Here is a 19,694-nt window from a genome sequence, read left to right on the forward strand (position 1 = left end):
TTCATTGAATATATTTTCGAGGACTTTAGCTTATATTTTACTTCCTTCTTCCATCCTGTGAATTCTTAGGTTTGGTCTTTTCATCATGTCCCAGAGTTCTTGTATGTTGTATTCATGTGCAGTAATTTTCTTTTCTTTATGATTGTTTGGCACAATATCTCCTCAATGATATCCTTCATCTCTATAATCTTTCTTCTGTTGATAGTGTCTTCTGATAATACTATTCATTGTGGTTTCTATTTGATTTGTTGAGGCTTTTATTTCTGATATTTCAACTTGATTTTCTTTAATAATTTCCATTTACTTGCTGAATTTCTTTTCCATAGTTCTGATTTTCTTGTCTTAAGTCTTGGATTGATTTACTAACTTCAATTATCTGTTTGTATGAATCCTCTTTAAGGTCTCTGATCATTATTAATAGTAGGTATACTAAACCTTTCTCCAACATATTGGTCAATTCATTATCTTTGGATTCAGATGTTGAGTTGTGTTGGAATGTGGAGGTGAGGCATTGCCTTGGTTTTTCATATTTAAATTTTCTAGCTATGTTTTGCACATCTGTTGGTCTAATATTCCTTTTATTTCTTTGAGTGCATAGAGAACCTACTAAGAAGTAAAATAAACAATTCAGCAATAAATTAAGTATTTGAATGAGTAAGGAACAATTGACATCTGAATCTTTCTGCTAAAGTTGTATGGAAGCAAAATTCTTATTTCTAGGGGGATGATCTGGGAGCTTAACACTAGTTGAAGGGTATAAGGATTGAAAATTGTGTTTTGTGTGGGTTGGATGTGGGTGAGAGAAGATGATGGGAGGAAGAAGTCGGAGGTGTAGACAATAGTAATATGAGAGGGCTCTAGATATTAGTAAGTGATAAATAGAGAGTGAAAGAAAGAGGAAACAGTGCAACAAGAACAAATTGGCTGAGAGGAATTAAACAACCAAAGCAAAAGTAAGATAATATCAACAACATAAACAACAAATAAAAAGCAGAACTGATTCAACCAAACAAACATAAAACAACAATAACAACAAAAACAATGCAAAAGTTCCTATTTCTTGTCCACAAGAAGCATATGTTTCCATCTTTCTTGCCCTAGTTGTTATGGCAATAGCTTCAGAAATATGGAGTTCTGTTTCTAGCTGGTGGCTCAGTGAGGGGCATCAGATATAGTCAATTCATTTTAAAAGCTTTGACCTTTGAGTTGTTTTGAGTGCAGAAGCCCCTATGCATGGGGTTTTGAGACTTCCTGTTGAAATCCTGAGCATTCAGAGCTAGCAGGGCCACTTCTTTCAAGAGGTGGGAGCCCATGGCTTGAGAAGGCAGGTCCACAGGCTGCCTTTCCCACTTGGATCCAGACCAAACTTCCTGCTTGCTCTCTATGTCTACCTTTGGTGGTAGATTTCTAAGCAGTTTGGAGACCTGGCTTGTCCCAGGTTGTGACCCTTTAATTCCCAGCTTTGCTCAGTTAGATGCTTATTGCCTGTTGTTGTTTACTATTAGGCAACTGCCCTAACTGGGGTTCTCAGTCAATGGGGACTGGATGCAGTTTTTTTAAATTGACCTTATTCAATGAGGCTTTTGTGGCAAGTTTGGATGGAGTGGCAGACATCAAGTTGTTTCCTGCCAGGCGTGCCCTTGGTGAAAGAAATCCACACTGAAAATGTGGCTGGGAGATCCAAAAATCTATGCTCTGCAGTTTTCCATATCACTCCAATGCTCAGGCTCCAAAGGAGCCTGCCTGCAAGGAGCTTCAGATATCTGAGCTCTCTGCCTGAGAAGCCTCCTTGTTTTGCTTTGGTGAATTCCCTCAGGCAGTTCAGTGGAGTCACCAGTTTCCTAACTCAGCACCTTTTAACTTCTCAGTTCACTGCAAGTTAAAGTCAGATGTCTTGAGAAGCCAGATGCAATGCCCTGGCTTTCTACAGATGGCACCTTGCCACAACCCACTGTGGCATGAGAAATGTGGGGTTATCCTGTTTTGCTGCCAGTCAGCATTGTAGGGGAAAATTACTGCCTTGTGATATGGCAGGCTAGAGTTAGAGAAAGTTTGGGAATCATAGAAAATATATGATTTAACATTACATTTCAGTTTGACCATGCCCTGGCCCAGGCACCACACTCACCTGGCCTGGGGGTGAGTGCATTTCCCCATATTGATTATTGGACAGGATTCACCTGGTGCCTCCCTTCCTATAGGTTAGTGCAAGTTTTTAAAGCACCTCGAGAAGAGAAACACTGTCTCTCTGCCTCCAGATTCCACCTGGGCCCACTATGCTCCCTTTTGTATTTTGCTTACCTAACTTTTAATAAATTCCAATTAATCCCATGTGTCCTGCAATGGATTCTTTCCAGTGGGACACAAATAATTTGAAAGTGTTCTGATCACAGACTCCACCACCACTTCTAACATGTGATGAAGCCAGACAGGAGAAACAGTGAGCCCCCAGACTCTATAATTTAAGGAGTTATTTCTATTCTTTTTTCTTCTCTTCCCTCTATCTCTCTGAAACCACAACAAAGGGTATGGGCTTGTTAGGACCCGGAATCCTATTCCCCTGAGAGACAGAGAGCCAGGCGTGAATGCAATCAAAAAAGCAGAGTTTATTGGGCTGGCTAGCCAGGGTCGAGCTCCCACACGGACACGCAGGACCGGTTAGGAAAACACGACCCTGAGCCTCTTTAGGGGAAATCTTATATAGACCGCGGTGGCGTGCATATTTTCGTTATCAACATTGGGCAAGCAGGCAGAGCACATCTTGCGCGTACCTCACATCTTGCACGTACTTCACATCTTGCATGTACCCCCCGCTCACATTCCCCACATTCTATATGCCCTAACTGAGCCCTGCCGCATTGCTTATCTTATCTACATGGGATGTTTGGTACTGGTTTCTCCAACAAGGGGGTTGGGGCCCGCTGAGACCTCCTATTCCTTTCATTCCCCCCTTTTCTTACGGCCTAAATTGAGGAATCATTCTCAAGGGGATGAAGAGCCTGATATTGTTGGCGGAGGACCAGAAGTTGGATAGTATTAATTTGACTTTTGACAAAAGTCATAAGTCAGTTTAGAATCCAGGGTCCTATGGTAACAAGTAATAGGATGATTATTATTGGCCCTGCCAATGCAGATAAAAGGGTAGCCAACCATGGGGACTGGTTAAACCAAGACTCGAACCAGCTTTCCCCGGCCTCTCTTTCTCGTTTTCTTTGTTCCAGGCTCTTTCGAAGTTTAGACATGGAGTCACGAACAACTCCGGTATGGTCAGCGTAAAAACAACATTCTTCCCCTAGAGCAACACATAGTCCCCCCTTTTGGAGGAACAACAAGTCCAGACCTCGTCGGTTTTGAAGTACTACCTCAGACAGGGAAGTGAGGGATTTTTCTAGGTGGCTAATGGAGGTTTCTATTCTCTCTATATCTTCGTCTATGGCTGCACGCAGCGAAGACATCCCTTTCTGCTGGGTGGCCAAAGAAGCTATGCCGGTTCCTGCTCCCGCTAACCCTAGGCTGAGTAGGGTAGCAATAGTTACTGTGGAAATAGGTTCTCTCTTTTTCCTTTTTTCAACCATTTTTGTATTCCAGTATGAATATAGACTCTCTTCCGAATGATAGAGGATGCGGGGCAGCACAGTCACTATAACACAGAATTCTTTAGAGCTGTTAAACACCTTAGTTGATAGGCACGGGGTGAGTCCAGACCGCGAGCATAGCCACCACCCATTGTCCTTTGGAATTACCCATTTAATAGCATTTTCCCAGGTAGAACTGGCGTTAATAACAGTACATAAGTCCCGTCTGTTCTTTGGCACTTTTCCTAAGCAGGTTCCTTGGCCGCTTACCTGCTGTATGGTCAGACCTCTCTTACGGTCTCCCCAGGAACATTGAGTAGGGTTTTCCTCAGATGAGGTATCGTGAGTGGTGTTTAGCCCTATTGCCTCATAGAATGGGGGCCTCACATCATAACATAACCAACAGGAGTTAGTCATGTTAGGGTTGGTGTGGTTTAACGTCAGGAAGGCAGCACCCACTAGCTCCCAGAGGGGGTCTTTAGATCCGGTCATGAGACTGGGCCTCACCAGGGGAGGGCTGGTTTCTGATGGTCTTGGAGTTGTAACATTAGCCCGGGCTATGGTTGAGGGAAGGTGATGAGCTGTGGAAGGTCGGGGAGGTGGCTTTACATAGGGTGGCCTAAGTACCTTATTAGGGCCTATTGTTAGAGTAGAGACTGGTTGTTGCACACGCCGCAAAGTAAAAAGGGCTCCTGGATGATTTGTTTTGTAGAGTCTGACTCCCCAGGATTTACCCAATTCCCAATTCGTTGCCTTTTTTCCTAAATCAGTGAAATTTATCATAATGGGATTACAATTGGGGGGAGTTGGGCATCCCTTATTTATAGGTCTAGGTTGGTGGTATGTAATGCCAGATTGAGAGACTCTACTTAATTGAATAAGGTCCCCCTGTTTGGGAGGTGGCCACCATATATCCCCTGAGCTCTCACAACCCCATGACTTACAATAATAGTCTGCGATTCCTCCACATTTTTTTCTATGGTTGGGTTGGGGAGCGGGGCAGACATAGAAGTAACTTTGGTGCAAATCCCATTGTCCCCTGCCAGTGAATAAGGCCCTTAAGTCAAAGTATAATTCTGGGAACCAGGTGCTGGGAGGGGTCACCTTGGAGGTCTGGTTAAGAATGTCTCCTGTGGATACATCTACAATCATCCAGGTCAGGTTAAAAGGTTGATGTGGATTTGTATGCCCCCAGCAAGTGGTGGACAGGGTTAGAAAAAGGAATAAAGTTACCGAGGTCCAGTATGAAGTTTGAGTTTGAAAAAATTTTCCTTGTGGTGGGACACCCTTCTTGTTGGCAGGAAGCCTTTCTTCATAGCTACCGGATCTGCCGGTCTGATGTGGGTGTAGTGGACCCAGGTGATAATCCCATTCTAGGAGGGCTGCGGAGCATCTGGAGTGTTCTCGTTTTTCGGAGCATCCCGTATCAGCTGGAGCTTGAGTGGGTTTGTTGGATGCTTCCGTGCGGACCAATTTTCCTGTTTTTTCTCCGGAGGGTGAGCCCGTCTTACATGGGAATGGTGTACCCATGCTGCAATCCCGTCGACCTTGAGGGTGGTAGGGGTAGTAAACAGTACAACATAAGGTCCTTTCCATCTAGGCTCTAGGGTTTTGGACTGATGCCTTTTAACCCATATCATGTCACCTGGGACTATGCCATGTTCCGGAGCCGGGTCCCTCTTAACAGCGTGGTATGCTTGAATTAAGGGCCAAATCCGTTGTTGCACTTTAGCTAAAGCCTGCAACATGGTCAGGTAATTTGGGGCCAGATCACCTAGTTCTGGGCTTAAGGTCCTCTGAATGATGGGGGGTGGAGCCCCATACAGGATCTCAAAGGGAGTTAGCCCATGGACATAGGGGGAGTTCCGGACTCGGAAGATAGCCAAGGGAAGGAGCGTCACCCAATCACCGCCAGTCTCCAGGGCCAATTTGGCTAAAGTCTCCTTTAGTGTCCTATTCATCCTTTCTACTTGCCCTGAGCTCTGGGGGTTATATTCACAATGTAGCTTCCAATTGGCCCCCATAGTCTGGGCTAGTCCCTGCAGGACTTTACTAACAAAAGCCGGACCGTTATCTGACCCAATTGCCTCGGGCACCCCATATCTGGGTATGATTTCCTCTAGCAAAGCCTTTGCCACTACCTGACTCGTCTCTTTCTTTGTAGGAAAAGCCTCCACCCAGCCTGAAAAGGTATCTATGAATACCAGCAAATATTTTTACCCAAACTTTCCCAGTTTTACCTCAGTAAAATCCACTTCCCAACTTCTTCCCGGAGCCCTCCCCCGTTCCCGAGTACCTGTATGGTGCCCCTCCCTTCGTCCTGGTTTCATGATTGTGCAGCTGGCACAATCTTCCACAATTTGGCGGACTGCTATGGTCTGGTTCGGAAATCGGAGCTGCGCAGATGTCAACAAGTCTAGTAATTTTCTCCGCCCCAAATGGGTGGACTTATGTAAGTTAGCCAACAGGAATTGTCCGAGTTTTTCAGGCAGAATTAACTTGTCTTCCAAGTCGCTTTTCCATCCGTCTTCCCCTTCTCTAAAGGGGGAGTGGGCTCTCATCCAAGTGAAATCCTCTGTGGAGTATTCTGGTCGGGGGGGTAGCGGAGGGAGCTCTGGGACCGGCACGTCTATCGCCGCAACCGTGGAAGGTTGCCCTGTCTCCATGGGAGGACTCACCATTGCTACTCTCTTTGCTTCTTGATCTGCTCTGTTGTTACCGACAGCTTCCGGCGTCTTGGCAGACTGGTGGCCTGGGACATACATCACTGCCACTGCCTTCGGTTTTTCCACTGCCATTAATAGACGCTGGACTTCGGCTAGGTTCTTTAGATGTTTTCCTTCTGCTGTGCGGAATCCTCTTTCGCGATAGATGGCCCCGTGGACATGGATGGTACCGAAAGCATAGCGGCTATCGGTGTAGATATTGACTCGCTTTCCTTTTGCCCTCTCCAGGGCCTCTGCCAAGGCAATTAATTCCGCTTTTTGGGCTGATGTTCCGGGTGGGAGGGCACTGCTCCATACCGTATTTCCTTCTTGGTCGACTACAGCTACCCCTGCCCTTCGGGCTCCAACTTGGAAAAAACTGCTTCCATTCGTGTACCAGTTTAATTTGCAGCCGGACAGGGGGGTATCCTTTAGGTCAGCCCGTACCTGTGTAACTTCGGAGAGGAATTCTTTGCAGTTATGGACAGGTGTCTGCAGTTCCGGGTTAGGCAACACGGTGGCAGGGTTCAGGATTACGGGATCTGTGAATGTGATCCGAGGGGAATCCAACAAGAGCCCCTGGTAGTGGGTGAGCCTGGCATTCGTCATCCATTTCCCAGGGGGTTGTTTAAGGATTCCCTCCACCGGGTGAGGGGCCGTTACCCAGAGGGCCTGTCCAAAGGTTAGTTTATCGGCTTCTCTCACCAGCACGGCAATGGCCGCTATGATGCGGAGGCAGGGGGGCCATCCTGCCGCTACTGCGTCTAATTTCTTGGAAAAGTATGCCACTGGTCTCTTCCAGGGACCTAGCTGTTGGGTCAAGACTCCTTTGGCTACCCCCTTTTTCTCATCTACAAACAGAGTGAATGGTCTTGTAGGATCTGGCAAGGCTAAGGCAGGGGCCTGCAAAAGAGCGTCTTTTAGCTGATCAAAGGCCTGTTGTTCTCTCTCTCCCCAACTCCAATCTGGAGCTTCTTTGGTGGCCTCATATAGGGGTCTGGCTATTTCCGCAAATCCTGGAATCCAGAGTCTACAGAACCCCGAGGAGCCCAGGAATTCTCTCACCCCCCTAGTGGATGTCGGGGATGGGATAGCCAGAATAGTGTTTCATGGCATCAGCCAGCCATCTTGCCCCATCTGCAATCCGATAACCCAAATATGTCACTGACCTTTTACAGATGTGAGTTTTCTTGGCACTTGCCCGATACCCCAGCTCACCTAATTCCGTTAGCAGGTGTTCAGTAGCCTTGATGCACTCCTCTCGGGTTTCTGCCGCTAACAGTAAGTCATCAACATACTGTAATAGAGTGACTCGTGGGTGGCTCCGACGAAAAGGTTCCAGGTCCTGGCTCAGGGCCTCATTAAACAGGGTGGGAGAGTTTTTAAATCCTTGCGGCAGTCTGGTCCAAGTGAGCTGTCCGGATTGGCCCCCATCTTCTTGCCATTCGAAAGCAAATAGCGGCTGACTAATTTCTGACAATGGAATGCTGAAGAAAGCATCTTTCAAATCAAGGGTTGTATACCATACTTGCGAGGGGGGTAGGTGGCTGAGCAAGGTATAGGGATTCGGAACGGTGGGATGAATGTCCTCCGTCCGCTCGTTTACCTTTCGTAGGTCTTGCACAGGCCTATAGTCCCCACTTCCCGGCTTTCGGACGGGGAGCAGAGGAGTATTCCAGGCAGACTGACAAGGCTGCAGTACTCCTTCCTTTATTAGCCTGTGGATATGAGGGGCTATGCCTCTTCGGGCCTTCTCAGGCATAGGATACTGTTTCACCCGAATGGGGAGAGCAGAAGCCTTCAATTGTATAACTACGGGCGGGAGGTGTTTGGCGAGGCCGGTTCCCGCAGTCTCTGCCCAGGCCGTGGGAAATCTTTTTACCCAATGAGTCATGTCCCCTCCTGGTTCCTGTTGACTCTCAAACAGACGATGCTCGTCAGCCAATGATAGGGACAAGACATGAATCGGGCTCCCTTCTCTATCAGTCACAATTATTCCATCTGGTTCAAAATGGTTATGGGCCCCTATTTTGGTGAGTAGGTCCCATCCGAGCAGGGGAGCGGGGCTCTCAGGGACGACCAAGAAGGAGTGTGTGACCTGGTGTTTTCCTAAGTTCACCTTTCTTTTGGTAGTCCATGTACATAACTGCGTACCGGTGGCCCCCTGAACAACACTTGTTCGTGCCTTGTTCAAAGGTCCATGTGCCTTGTTTAAAACCGAATATTGGGCGCCGGTATCCACCATGAACCCCATCGGCTTCCCCTCCACATGCATTGTTACCCAGGACTCGGGGAGGGGGTCTGAGCCCCGTCTCCTTCAGTCCTCTTCTCCGGCTAGGAGGACTCTGGCCTGCTCTACTGCTCGTTCCCTTTCCCTGTTTTCCCCCAGTCTCCTTCCAAACCCTCTTCTTCCCTTTAACTTAGGACATTCTCTCTTCCAATGCCCCGTTTCCTTACAGTAAAAACAGTGTTCCTTATCCGGGGTCCTGGTGTGGCCCCCTCCCCTGGGTTGGTCCCGGACACCCGCTAGGAAAATACGAGCCATTTCTCTCTGTTGCTTTCGGTTTTCCTTAGCCTGGAACTCCCGGTCCTCCTTTCTCAATTTCTCCTGGGCCTCCCTGTCTTCCTTTCTCCGTCTTTCCTCCCTTTCTTCTGGAATTTCCCTAGCGGTAAAGACCTTTTCCGCTATCTGCAGCATTTCCCTTATAGTCATCTCCCCTAAGTTTTCCTGTTTATTGAGTTTTCTCCTAATGTCTGGAGCTGCCTGATTAATGAATGAGAGTACCACAGCAGACCGGTGGAGGTCCGCCTCAGGGTCAATAGGGGTGTACTGACGGTATGCCTCATAGAGGCGCTCTAAGAAACTGGCTGGGCTTTCGTTTTCCCTTTGAACAACTGCTTTCACTTTTGCAAAATTGGTGGGCCTTCTGGCGGCCGCTCGGAGACCGGCCATAAGAGTCTGGTGGTAGATCCGAAGACGCTCCCTACCTTCTGCGGTCCCGAAATCCCAATCAGGGCGGCGTAGGGGAAAAGCCTCGTCTATGGCCGGTTGGAGAGTTGTGGGTCTCCCATTATCCCCCAAGACGTTCTTCCTCGCTTCGTTGAGGATGCGCTCTCGTTCCTCCGTCGTAAAAAGAGTATTGAGCAGCTGATGACAGTCATCCCAAGTGGGACGGTGTGTATGCATGATGGACTCCAAGAGATCTCTGAGACACTTGGGGTCTTCAGAAAAGGGCGGGTTCTGCGTCCTCCAGTTATATAGATCACTGGAGGAGAAGGGCCAGTACTGAAACTGTTGCCCTCCTCCCGGTCCCCCTTGGCCCACCATCCAGACTGGAAGTGTAGGGACAGTTTCCTCCCCCTGTGTTGATGAGGAGGGCCCATCTTCCCCTTCCCTTTCCCGGATCCCTCGGGGGCGAAGTCTTTGACCCATTCCTCCTCCTGCTGCCAGTCCTGTTGAGGAGGATGAGGAAATTTCCTCCTCCGGGGCACTGGCTTGGCTAGGGGGAGTCATATATGGAGGCGGCCGATCTTCCTCTGCCCCTGCGAGGGATCAGTAAAGGGGGGAACTCTCTGGTAAGACCGGAGATGGTGAAGGAGATGCCCTAATTTGAGGACCGGTCAAGGTGGGAAGAGGAAGTTTTTCCTCCTCCTTTATGACCAAGGCGGGTGTGACTGGGGTTTTAGCCCCGAGGCCCGAACTGGAGGGGTGGGTCAGAAAAACTGTTAACCAAGGGGGAGGGTTCCTCACCAGATCCTCCCAAACCAAAATGTAAGGAACTTGGTCTGGATGGCCTGGATTGTCTGGCTGAAAAATGACTGCTTTAACCTTAGTGATCAGGTCTAGGGAGAGGGAACCTTGAATGGGCCACCCGACTCCAAAGGTGGGCCACTCTGCAGAACAAAAGGTGTCGAACTTACCTTTCTTGATGACCAGACCCTCATTTAAGGCCCTTTCTTTAACTTCTGGAAAGTGAGAAAGGATCAGAGACTTTGGGGTTGTTTGTCCCTGTCCCATTGTGGAAGGAGACTCAAACACCAAGAGAGATAGAACAAAAAGGGTAAAGGCAACAGTAATTCCACACACACACAACACTCTCCAGCACTTGCTCGGACCGGTCCTTCTCTCACACTGGTGCGCACCCCATTCAACCTCCTCACCGTCCAACTGGGATCAGGCCGAAAGGCGTCCACTTGACGGGTGGTCGGTCGACTAGCTCAATTAGTTCTTCACCTGGCGCCAGGGTTCCTAAAATGCTCGAGCCCAAATGAGAGGAAAGCCTCTCCCAATAGGACCCTGTGGTCCTCCTTGCGAGATTCCCAGAATGAATCTCCCTGGGGATTGGCCGAATCCCCGCCGCGGCCCAAATGGAACACTCAAGTTCCTCCAAATGAGGGTCTGGGATCCCCTCCCAACGCCTAGGACTTGGGATCACCCCTGCTTTCTCGCAGGCAGGTTCTGTCTCTCGAGAAAATGAAATCTCGGTGGAACCTCCAAATGTTAGGACCCGGAATCCTATTCCCCCGAGAGACAGAGAGCCAGGCGTGAATGCAATCAACAAAGCACAGTTTATTGGGCTGGCTAGCCAGGGTGGAGCTCCCACACGGACACGCAGGACCGGTTAGGAAAACACGACCCTGAGCCTCTTTAGGGGAAATCTTATATAGACCGCGGTGGCGTGCATATTTTCGTTATCAACATTGGGCAAGCAGGCAGAGCACATCTGCGCGTACCTCACATCTTGCACGTACTTCACATCTTGCATGTACCCCCCGCTCACATTCCCCACATTCTATATGCCCTAACTGAGCCCTGCCGCATTGCTTATCTTATCTACATGGGATGTTTGGTACTGGTTTCTCCAACAAGGGGGTTGGGGCCCACTGAGACCTCCTATTCCTTTCAGGCTGAGCTCTGCCCTCAGGAAATACAGCTGGGAAATGCCAGGACCAGAGGCCCCAGTGAGACCCAGGTGTGCCTGCCTGCCTAATGCCTGGTGTCTTGCACCACACCTGGGTCTGGGATAGCTCTGCAGCACATGGTTTTCATTGCCAGGTAACACCCTAGGGGTGCATGAACCAGGGGACAGGCCACTCTAAAATTGTGATGCCCTTCCCCCTTCTCTCTCCTCCCTCCACTCCATCTCCCTCCTCCCTCTCTGATCCCTGGGCCCAGGCAGTTGCATGACCTGGGGAGGGTAACCAGGACTGGCTCAAGGCCCTAGGCAATGCCAAGCATGGATTATGCCAGCCATAGTGGATTTTGCCCTGGGCAAAATCCTGGGCACTTGGGCTGGGCCCCTTCTATGCCCATCTTCCACTTTCTAAGCTGCTCTGTGCTATAGGCTGCCAAGCAGAGTTCTGGAGGGTGAATGAGAGGCATACCTCACTTGACCTGGGCCCAGACTTTAAACTCCCTCAGGAAGGTGCTAGGGATATGCATCTTCTTGTCTGCCAGAACTTAGAAGTGCTAGGCACAGGGTAATGATGCAAGCTCCCATGAGCCCATGCTCCAGGTTTCTAGCCCCTCTCAGTGCCAGCAGCTGGGAGCCCATGGTGCCTGGGCAGCCTCTACCCAGTGGTGTGAGCAGGAAGTGGTGCAAAGTGCCTAGGAAAGCTGAAGGTGACAGCTCTGACAGCCACAGCCCAAGCCTCAGGGTACACCATTTTTCCTGTGACTCCTATGTTTTCATGCTCTTCTTCCATTTTCTTTTCTGTCCTGCTCCTTTGCCTGTCTACCTGCCATGTCTCTGCCCTGGGCATAAGTTCCTAACTTTTGCCCACATTCTTCTTATCCCCATGGCCTGCAGGGGTTGAAAAAGTGCTTATCCTGAGTTCATGTTTCCCTGAAGCAGGGACACATGCCTCAGGCATGTCAGTAAGCAGCTGGAACCCTGCACTGATTGGATTAATGGGATTATTTACAAGATTTTAAAGATAACATCTAGGTCTCCTTTCTTTAGGGAAGCAACCAAGTAATCACAGAGTGGCTGAAGTTGTAGAATGCCTGTAACAAGTGTAAGGCCATGAGTTCAAATGCCATCTCAGTTTGTGTCAATTATCTTGTCTCTATTAACAAAGTAGTTGGGTTAGCATTCGGGATCAACATCCTATTTAGGACCCTCATGCAAGGGTACAAGAGACTGTCTTTTTGGAGAATTGTAGGATGATGGGGTACCCTACTGCTCATGTTATGTGGAAACATTCACTGAAGATGTTTAGGACAAGCAAGGTCAGAAGTACCTGCAACTGAGATTTCCTTGGTATAAAAGGGACACCTTAAGAATCTTGGAAAGCTCCTACTTTCTCTCAAAGGGCAATTTTCTTCCTTCTGTTTCCTACTCTTTCTCTACCAGCCAGGACAGGGAATTCCATTTAAGAGACCTCATGTAGGGGTGGAGGGGTGATTCTTAGGAGAAGGGTTCTCTTTCTCTCAGAGGCAAATTCCCTCTTCCCTTTCTCACTCTCTGTCTTTGCATGATACAGCATATTCACTTCTTGGCTGTATCCTTAAATACTAGAAGCATGTGATCCCTGCTAACCTAAAACAGATCCTAAAGTACCTTAACACCCATAGTGCTAACTCATGTGGGCACTAAGGCCTGTCTCTCATGTGGAGATGCCTTTTATTCCTATAACAGATTGATATTTTGAGCCTGCATGTGGCATGTAATGTCTTTGTATTCCATTTGAGAGACCCTTTGGAGAGACCATGTGGTCATAAATAACTGCCACCATCATGAAGCCACCACGTGTTTAGCACCATCTTGCCACTCCTTAGGGTTAGGAAACACATGGGTGATGCAATCTTGTCATCCCCCAGGAAAATTACAACTAACTTCTTTTGAGATTTTGTTTCTCCCCACCTAACTGAGGGGTGACTGGAAATGCAGAAAGGACAAACAATAGAAGAGAAACATGCCAAACGTTGGGGTCAGGTGTGCTGGGTGCTTGGATGGAGATGCACAACAGCCTTGTTGCTTCTTTTCTCTTATTCTTCCAAACCTTACTTCTAAATTCTTTCTTCTTTTCTGCCTTATTACTAAAAGAAAATTTATGGACAGTAATCTGTTTCATTCTATCATGGGTGTAATTTTCATTTAACTCTTTTATAAATAGGTTTATTAACCCATGTGTTCTTACAGATTGCTATTAAAAAAGATAGTTAATTTACTTTTCTTTTTAGTCTTTTAAGCTATAAGGTTGCTAAGAGTTTTGTTAAAAACAGTGTTATCTAAATTCGGATTTTTACAAAGGTTGTTTCAAGATACAAATTAAGGTCTTAAAGCTTAGAAATTTATGTGTTTGTAATTGGGTTGGTTATAGTAGAAAGTCTGCCTAGAGAGTTTTCTGAGGTGAAAATTTAAGGTACTAATGTAAAAATGGGTTTCTGTATGATAAAAATAACTGTTAGGGGTTTTTGCTGCTATAGATTGATGCAAAAATTGACAAAACTAAATAATCACCCCCCAGATGGGCTGATGAAACCTTAAGTTTTTATTGGGGTCTAACAAAACTTGAATAATCCTAAAATACTGGATTGTGCATGTTATTAACTCGCAGTTAATTCTTATTCTTGAGCTCTAGGGACTGCATGCAGGTCAACAATAACCTTTTTGTGTTCCAAGCCATTTTGTTGACATTAGCAATGTAGGATGTACTCTCTTATAAATATCTAAGCCATGATTCTCAGTCATTGGGTTTCCTAACTCTAAGTTTAATCCCTTATTTCTATTCCTGTATCTACTCATTTGAAACATTAATCTTGGTTTATTATTATCTTTTTAGAAAATATACTTGTTTCCCCATTCTTCTTAGTTTACAAGCTGACTACAACCCCATGGTCTAATATGAGCATGGGCTTGTGCCTCTTGCCCCACAGCCACAAAGTCTTGAGCTTTCTGCCCATATCATTTCACTGTAGCAAGCAAAGGTCATTGGTCTTAAGGAGAACTGACCATAGGGCTGTGGGTTCCTATAAGTAAAGCTTACCTTTGTGCAATTTGAATTTGGTAGTTAATTCTGTACTGGTTAAAACTTCATGTTAAGATGTTTCCTGTTTAACACTCAACAGATTGTCTTCCTTTATATTGTTATCTTTTCATTTTACATGTTGTTTTGGTATCAGCTTCTTTGCCTATTGTATGATAGTTCTGATATTTTATTATTTATTAATAAGCATACTTTAAAACTTTTTTAAAAGAGAAACTCATCAAAATCAATGAATAAGCTCTCTTCATATCCTTTAAAAAATTACTTACTATTCTTTTCATTCTGCCTAAAGTAGTCTCTTGCCAGATGCAAAAATCATAGGGTATTTTTCTGGTAACACTGAAGAAACTAAATTTAAGCTAAGTAAAGATTCTTTTAAGTGGTTTTAATACTTTAATGTCTTGTATGTTTATCTAAATGTTATAAAATAATTTATAGAGTTAAAAGTACATACAGTTAAACAAAGGCACCTCTCTTATCTAAGGTATGTTCTATTTAAAATGTTTTTAACATTTCTGCTGTTTATGACAAATGCTAAGTGTTCTTCCATTTAGTCCTGAATTCTGTTTGTCAGATAAACATTGGTTTATCTGATGTTTACTATTATGAATGCAATTGAACATTAAAAGAAGAACTATTTGGAATTATTAACACAGCCTTTCACTAACTAATTTAAAGTCTTTAATCATTATTATTGATTTTATTTATTGTTAGTATGTACAACCACTAATTTATTACTTTACTTAGCCAAAATTCAAGGTTTAAACTACTGGCTCCTTTTATTTTTATAAGGTGTGTGATTTGTATTCATGAAGATAAGCCTTCCAAAATAGAGTTATAAAAATGTTCTGTACCAAGCTGGTGTCTTAACTTCCTTTACAAGTTAGTGCATATGTTCCCAATTGTAGTAAGAGAGGTGTAGTAATGCTATATACTTTTAATTAAAAGTAATTAAACTATTATGCTAGTTGTTAAAGTTCCTAAGCTGTTAATCACACTTATTTTAAGATTTGACATTCTATTTCTGATCCTTTAGGAACATTTGCAAACAAACCCATTAAAAAATGACTCTGACAAGTACTTATCTGTCAACCAGGATAGACATACTTAAGTACTGGAGTCATTTTGTATTTTCCTTATAAAACTTTATATCTGTTGTCTGTTGACACTTTACAACAATTTAAAGGTGTTACTGCATCCTCTGTGGGACAGACAAATTTAATTAAGCCCAGCCAAAGAACCATTTTTTAATAAATACTTTTATTACTTCATTTAGCCAAAAAGGTCACACTGGCACTGACTTCTAATCTGTTTGTTGTGTTACTCCTTCTCCTCAGTTGGACAAATCTGACTTTCCAGAAGAAGCCATGAGTTTGCTGGAGAAGCTACTTCTGGCTCCGTTGTACAAAACTGCCAAATTAGCAGAATCATCAGAGAAGACTGTTCAGAGAAACAATTTAATCAGATGTGACCCCTGAGCATTCAGCATCCCCCAACTTCTTAGAGGGGCATGTGGCATTCACTCACCCAAGCCTGTTCAAAAGGACTACACAAACGATGGGACTTATCTAGATCTAAACAGAGTCAATTATGCCAGACCTCTAAAAGCAACCAAAGTCAAGAGATTTTAACAAAGGGCTCTTATGCATGTGCTGTAATTTTTAAGCCTTCTTGGCTTCTCTTTGGCCAAGGCCTTCTGTTTAAGCAAAGGTGATTTAACCATTTCTACTAGCTCCAGATCTGTCCTTTTAATAGTATTAAAAATGATTTATACTCTCTCTTGTATTCTACTTCCCTGATCAGAGACATTGTGAATCTTTGATATGGGACTAACTCATTAATGTTTAACCTGTAATAGAACTGGTACCTGCCCCCTGGTATACCTGATCCCTAATGTAGATATTACCCCAAACAATCAGTCCTTAACTGCTCACTACAGTGGCAGTCCAAATAGAGGGCCATCCAAGGCTTAAAAATAGCTACAGGTATAGACGCCTATAAAAGAAACTAAGTAATAGAATCTGGTTGTCACCTTTCAAAATATAAAGTTAGATTCTTTATCCTTCCTGTTACACCAAGTAGGACCACTTCTAAACACTCCTATCAATGTCATGCTTCTAAACCAGATTTATTCTTTCCAGGACAGAAACCTTTAGGACCCAAATCATGTGACAACAGGGCTATCAATCTCTACTGATAAAGGAGAGAGAAGTAGGAAAGAAAATTTCCCCTTGTAGGTAGGGTCTGCTGCCCCTTGTCAGCTTTCAGCTTGAAGCAGATTCAAAAAAGAGAACTTCAGCCCCTTAAGAACCTCAAAAAGATTTTTTTTTTTTTTTGGATCTTGTCTCTCACTGGGAATTTGAGATAGAATAGAGTTTGGAAAAGTCTGGGACTCATAGAAAATATATGACTGGATATTTCATTTCAGATTAGCAATGCCATGCTCCAGGGATCACATTCACTTGGCCCAGGGGCCATCCATGCTTCTCTTCACTAATTGGTTATTGGATAGGAATCACCTTGTTCATCTGTTTCCATAAGTTAGTGTAAATTTTGAAAGAACTTGAAGAAGAAAATCACACTCTTTTTTGCCTCCAGATTCCACCTGGACCCACCATACTCCCTTTTGTATTTCACTTACCTAACTTTTAATAAACTCTATTTGCACCCATGTGTCCTGCTATGGATTCTTCCCAGTGGGACACAAAGAACTTGGAAGACTTCTAATCACAGACTTCACTGCTGCTGCTAACAGTGATATCTCCACTCTGGGGTTAGTAGTTGTGGGTGGCATAAATATTGTTTCAGAGCTGTATTGCTGTTCTGCCATGGCCATTGCTTGCCTTACCTTCAGTATTAAGTATGGGTGAGCACTGCAAACTGTTTGTGTTGTCTTTTTGATTTGCCGTATTTTACAGATATGCATTTACTCCTTTATATTTCTCCCATTCTGTACTTTATCTCTTCTGTATATGGTCTCTTCTTTGTTATCCAATCTCTTATTCATGCTGCCTGATCCAGGAAGCATCTATTCCTTTGTCATCTTGTTGTTGTCTCTCCTTTAACTTTTATTGTTTCTTATTTGAATGTTTATTTCATCCTCACCCAGAATTTGTTCTTTGGCAACCCTTGAGGTGAAAACATAATACAGCAGAGATAGATGAAATATTTTCTGTCACGTTAAGCTTAGTATTTCCCAAGATTCTACTTCTTATCAAGCAAAAAACTGGCTTACTTCTATGAGAAAGTCAATATTACTTTCCCTCTGTGGGATATTACCTAATATACTAACTATACTGCCCACTTCTGACATCAACCAATGGTTTCAGAAGTTGCTAGAAAAAGCATACCTGAAAACCAGAGGTTTCAATTGATGAACTAGACATACATTGTTAAAGTGAATATAGACTGACTTATAATATCTGTTATTTCTTTCAGCTGAAATTGGGTGAAAAAATTTATATATTTTGAATTTGTGGGAAATGTACAAATCATGACCTTAAATTCATATTAAATTTGAATTATAGAACAAGTTTCATGTGCTCACTCTATCAACATCAAATCGATGAAGTTGAATGAATTTTGCTTGCTAAATATCTTCTTTATGCCATTAGTAAATTACTTAATTTTAATTGCAACAGCCATTCCTGTTTTTAGATGACTGTAGTAGGCATCTACTTGATCTTTGTTTATCCTTCCAAGTCACTATTCACATTCCCACTACATTTTTTAAAAATTACACCATGTCCTAACCATAACCAAATTGATATTTCCAGCATAGTTATCTTTAGGCCTGTAGACTCATATATTGCATTTCTATTATTTTATTACCTTTTGATAAACTTGAATTTGGCAAGTTAACATGAATTTTAAAACAAATTTAGTAGCAGGAGTCCTTTCCTTTGTAATAATTTTGGGGACATGTATAGTTTTCATAATGCTCAAATAATATAATGGCAATTGCTTCATACATTTATGTAAAATCCTGCCATTAACAACTTTTCAAAAATAAATTGACATCTATAGATTAATTGTGTGCATGTAATATGTAAATAGTGGGAATGGAAGAGAATGAAATTTTATAGTCATAATAAAAATAGATTCTATTTTCTAATGATAATATATAATTTTGTCAGTCAGTGAATAAATATGTCTATTGCCCATGATTATCTACACAAATCTGGAAAGGGAAAAAGGGAGGATTTATATTGCCAAATATTTCTAGCTCTTTTGGATATGAGGTGATGAGACTTTGATTAGGTGATTCTATTCAGCAAGTCTCAATAAAATACATTTTTATATACAAAGTAAATCCGGAACTGAAGTGTAAAGGGTAATTTAATGTAATGGATTTATATACACATTACTGTAGAATAAGAAGTAAATTAATCACTTTTCCAGAGGCAGGTTCATGTCAGGATGGGGAACTAGACAAACGGATAATAAGAACTTCCTAATAAGCTGACTGAAAGACTAGGTAATAGGCTAAATTTTAAGAATTTTTAATCATCAACAGTGTATAATCTCAAGTGTATCAGAGAATATTATTATCTGTGTAACAGTAGTTAACTATGCATGCCATTGTAGAGTGAGTAAAGGGGAATCAGATTTCAGATTCTATATATTTAAGATCCAAACAGGAGAAGCAGATACTGTTTCTTGGCATTAATGCAATGAGTTCTGCAAAAAATAGTTGTGATTAGTACCATTAAATGGAGAAGGGAACAAAATGGGTTTTAATTAAGTTGTCACAAAGGCTCTTTAGAGTGTTCTTTAGAGAAACACACACACACACACACACACACACAAATGAGAGTTTTCTTACTGTATTTCAAACCAATTGAGAAGGAACAGAGATATCAAGCAACCACACCCAGAATGCAGTGTGCTGAAAGTGGTAGGTCATATCATGAGAGTTTATGAATGATAATAATTTGAGGTATTGTCCCCAGTTTTCAAGAGGCAGATGGCTTACTAATCTGGGAAAATAGATCTTTCCAAACTAAGCAGGCATATTTGCTTATTTGCTACTACTTTGCAGGAATAGACAAAAGTAAGAGAGCTGTGACCCACTGACAATGACCCTGCTCTTCCCATAGGTAGCTAAACATAGTATGCAATAGATAATTTCAATACAAAAGAAGATTACTTTTGGATCACAAACTCCCTGGAATTCAAATTTCTACTTAAGAGATGGCAATTGTTTTCCTAGTTCATGAAAATAATCATATCCAATTTCATATACTGAGTTGATCACTATGGCAAGCTGAAGCTTTCAGAAAAGCTTGACATTAAAAACTTCTTAAAAGAGGAATTTTTTTAAACTTTGAAAAAGATATATACTATTAAATTTTAAGTATTTTGCTTTGGTACTTATTTTGAGAAAAATAAATAAAATGAACTCTTTCTTACCTGATTCATA

At 43.5% G+C, this 19,694-nt stretch overlaps 1 protein-coding gene across 1 annotated transcript; it reads right to left on the reverse strand.

Moving 5' to 3' along the window:
• Positions 1-1,175: 1,175 nt before the first annotated feature.
• Positions 1,176-11,723, reverse strand: LOC141411362 (uncharacterized). The gene is made up of 4 exons (XM_074042845.1): positions 11,671-11,723; positions 5,872-7,349; positions 4,520-5,122; positions 1,176-1,447 (listed from the first exon to the last, which is right to left on the reverse strand). The coding sequence occupies exons 1-4, from the start codon at positions 11,721-11,723 to the stop codon at positions 1,176-1,178; spliced, it is 2,406 nt and encodes an 801-aa protein (XP_073898946.1).
• Positions 11,724-19,694: the final 7,971 nt, after the last annotated feature.

The sequence above is a fragment of the Castor canadensis genome, chromosome 10 (assembly GCF_047511655.1).
Source record: "Castor canadensis chromosome 10, mCasCan1.hap1v2, whole genome shotgun sequence".
In the NCBI taxonomy this organism is placed as follows: Eukaryota; Metazoa; Chordata; class Mammalia; order Rodentia; family Castoridae; genus Castor; species Castor canadensis.

Bases quoted from the DNA above. Each gene is read 5' to 3' on its own strand.
- LOC141411362 (XM_074042845.1), bottom strand. From the start codon at position 11,723: ATGCATATCCCTAGCACCTTCCTGAGGGAGTTTAAAGTCTGGGCCCAG. The intron at 5,123-5,871 runs GTACTCGGGAAC...ACCACCCTCAAG, and splicing joins AAGGGAGGGGCACCATACAG to GTCGACGGGATTGCAGCATG. The intron at 1,448-4,519 runs GTAAGTCATGGG...TGGGAATTAAAG, and splicing joins AGGAATCGCAGACTATTATT to GGTCACAACCTGGGACAAGC.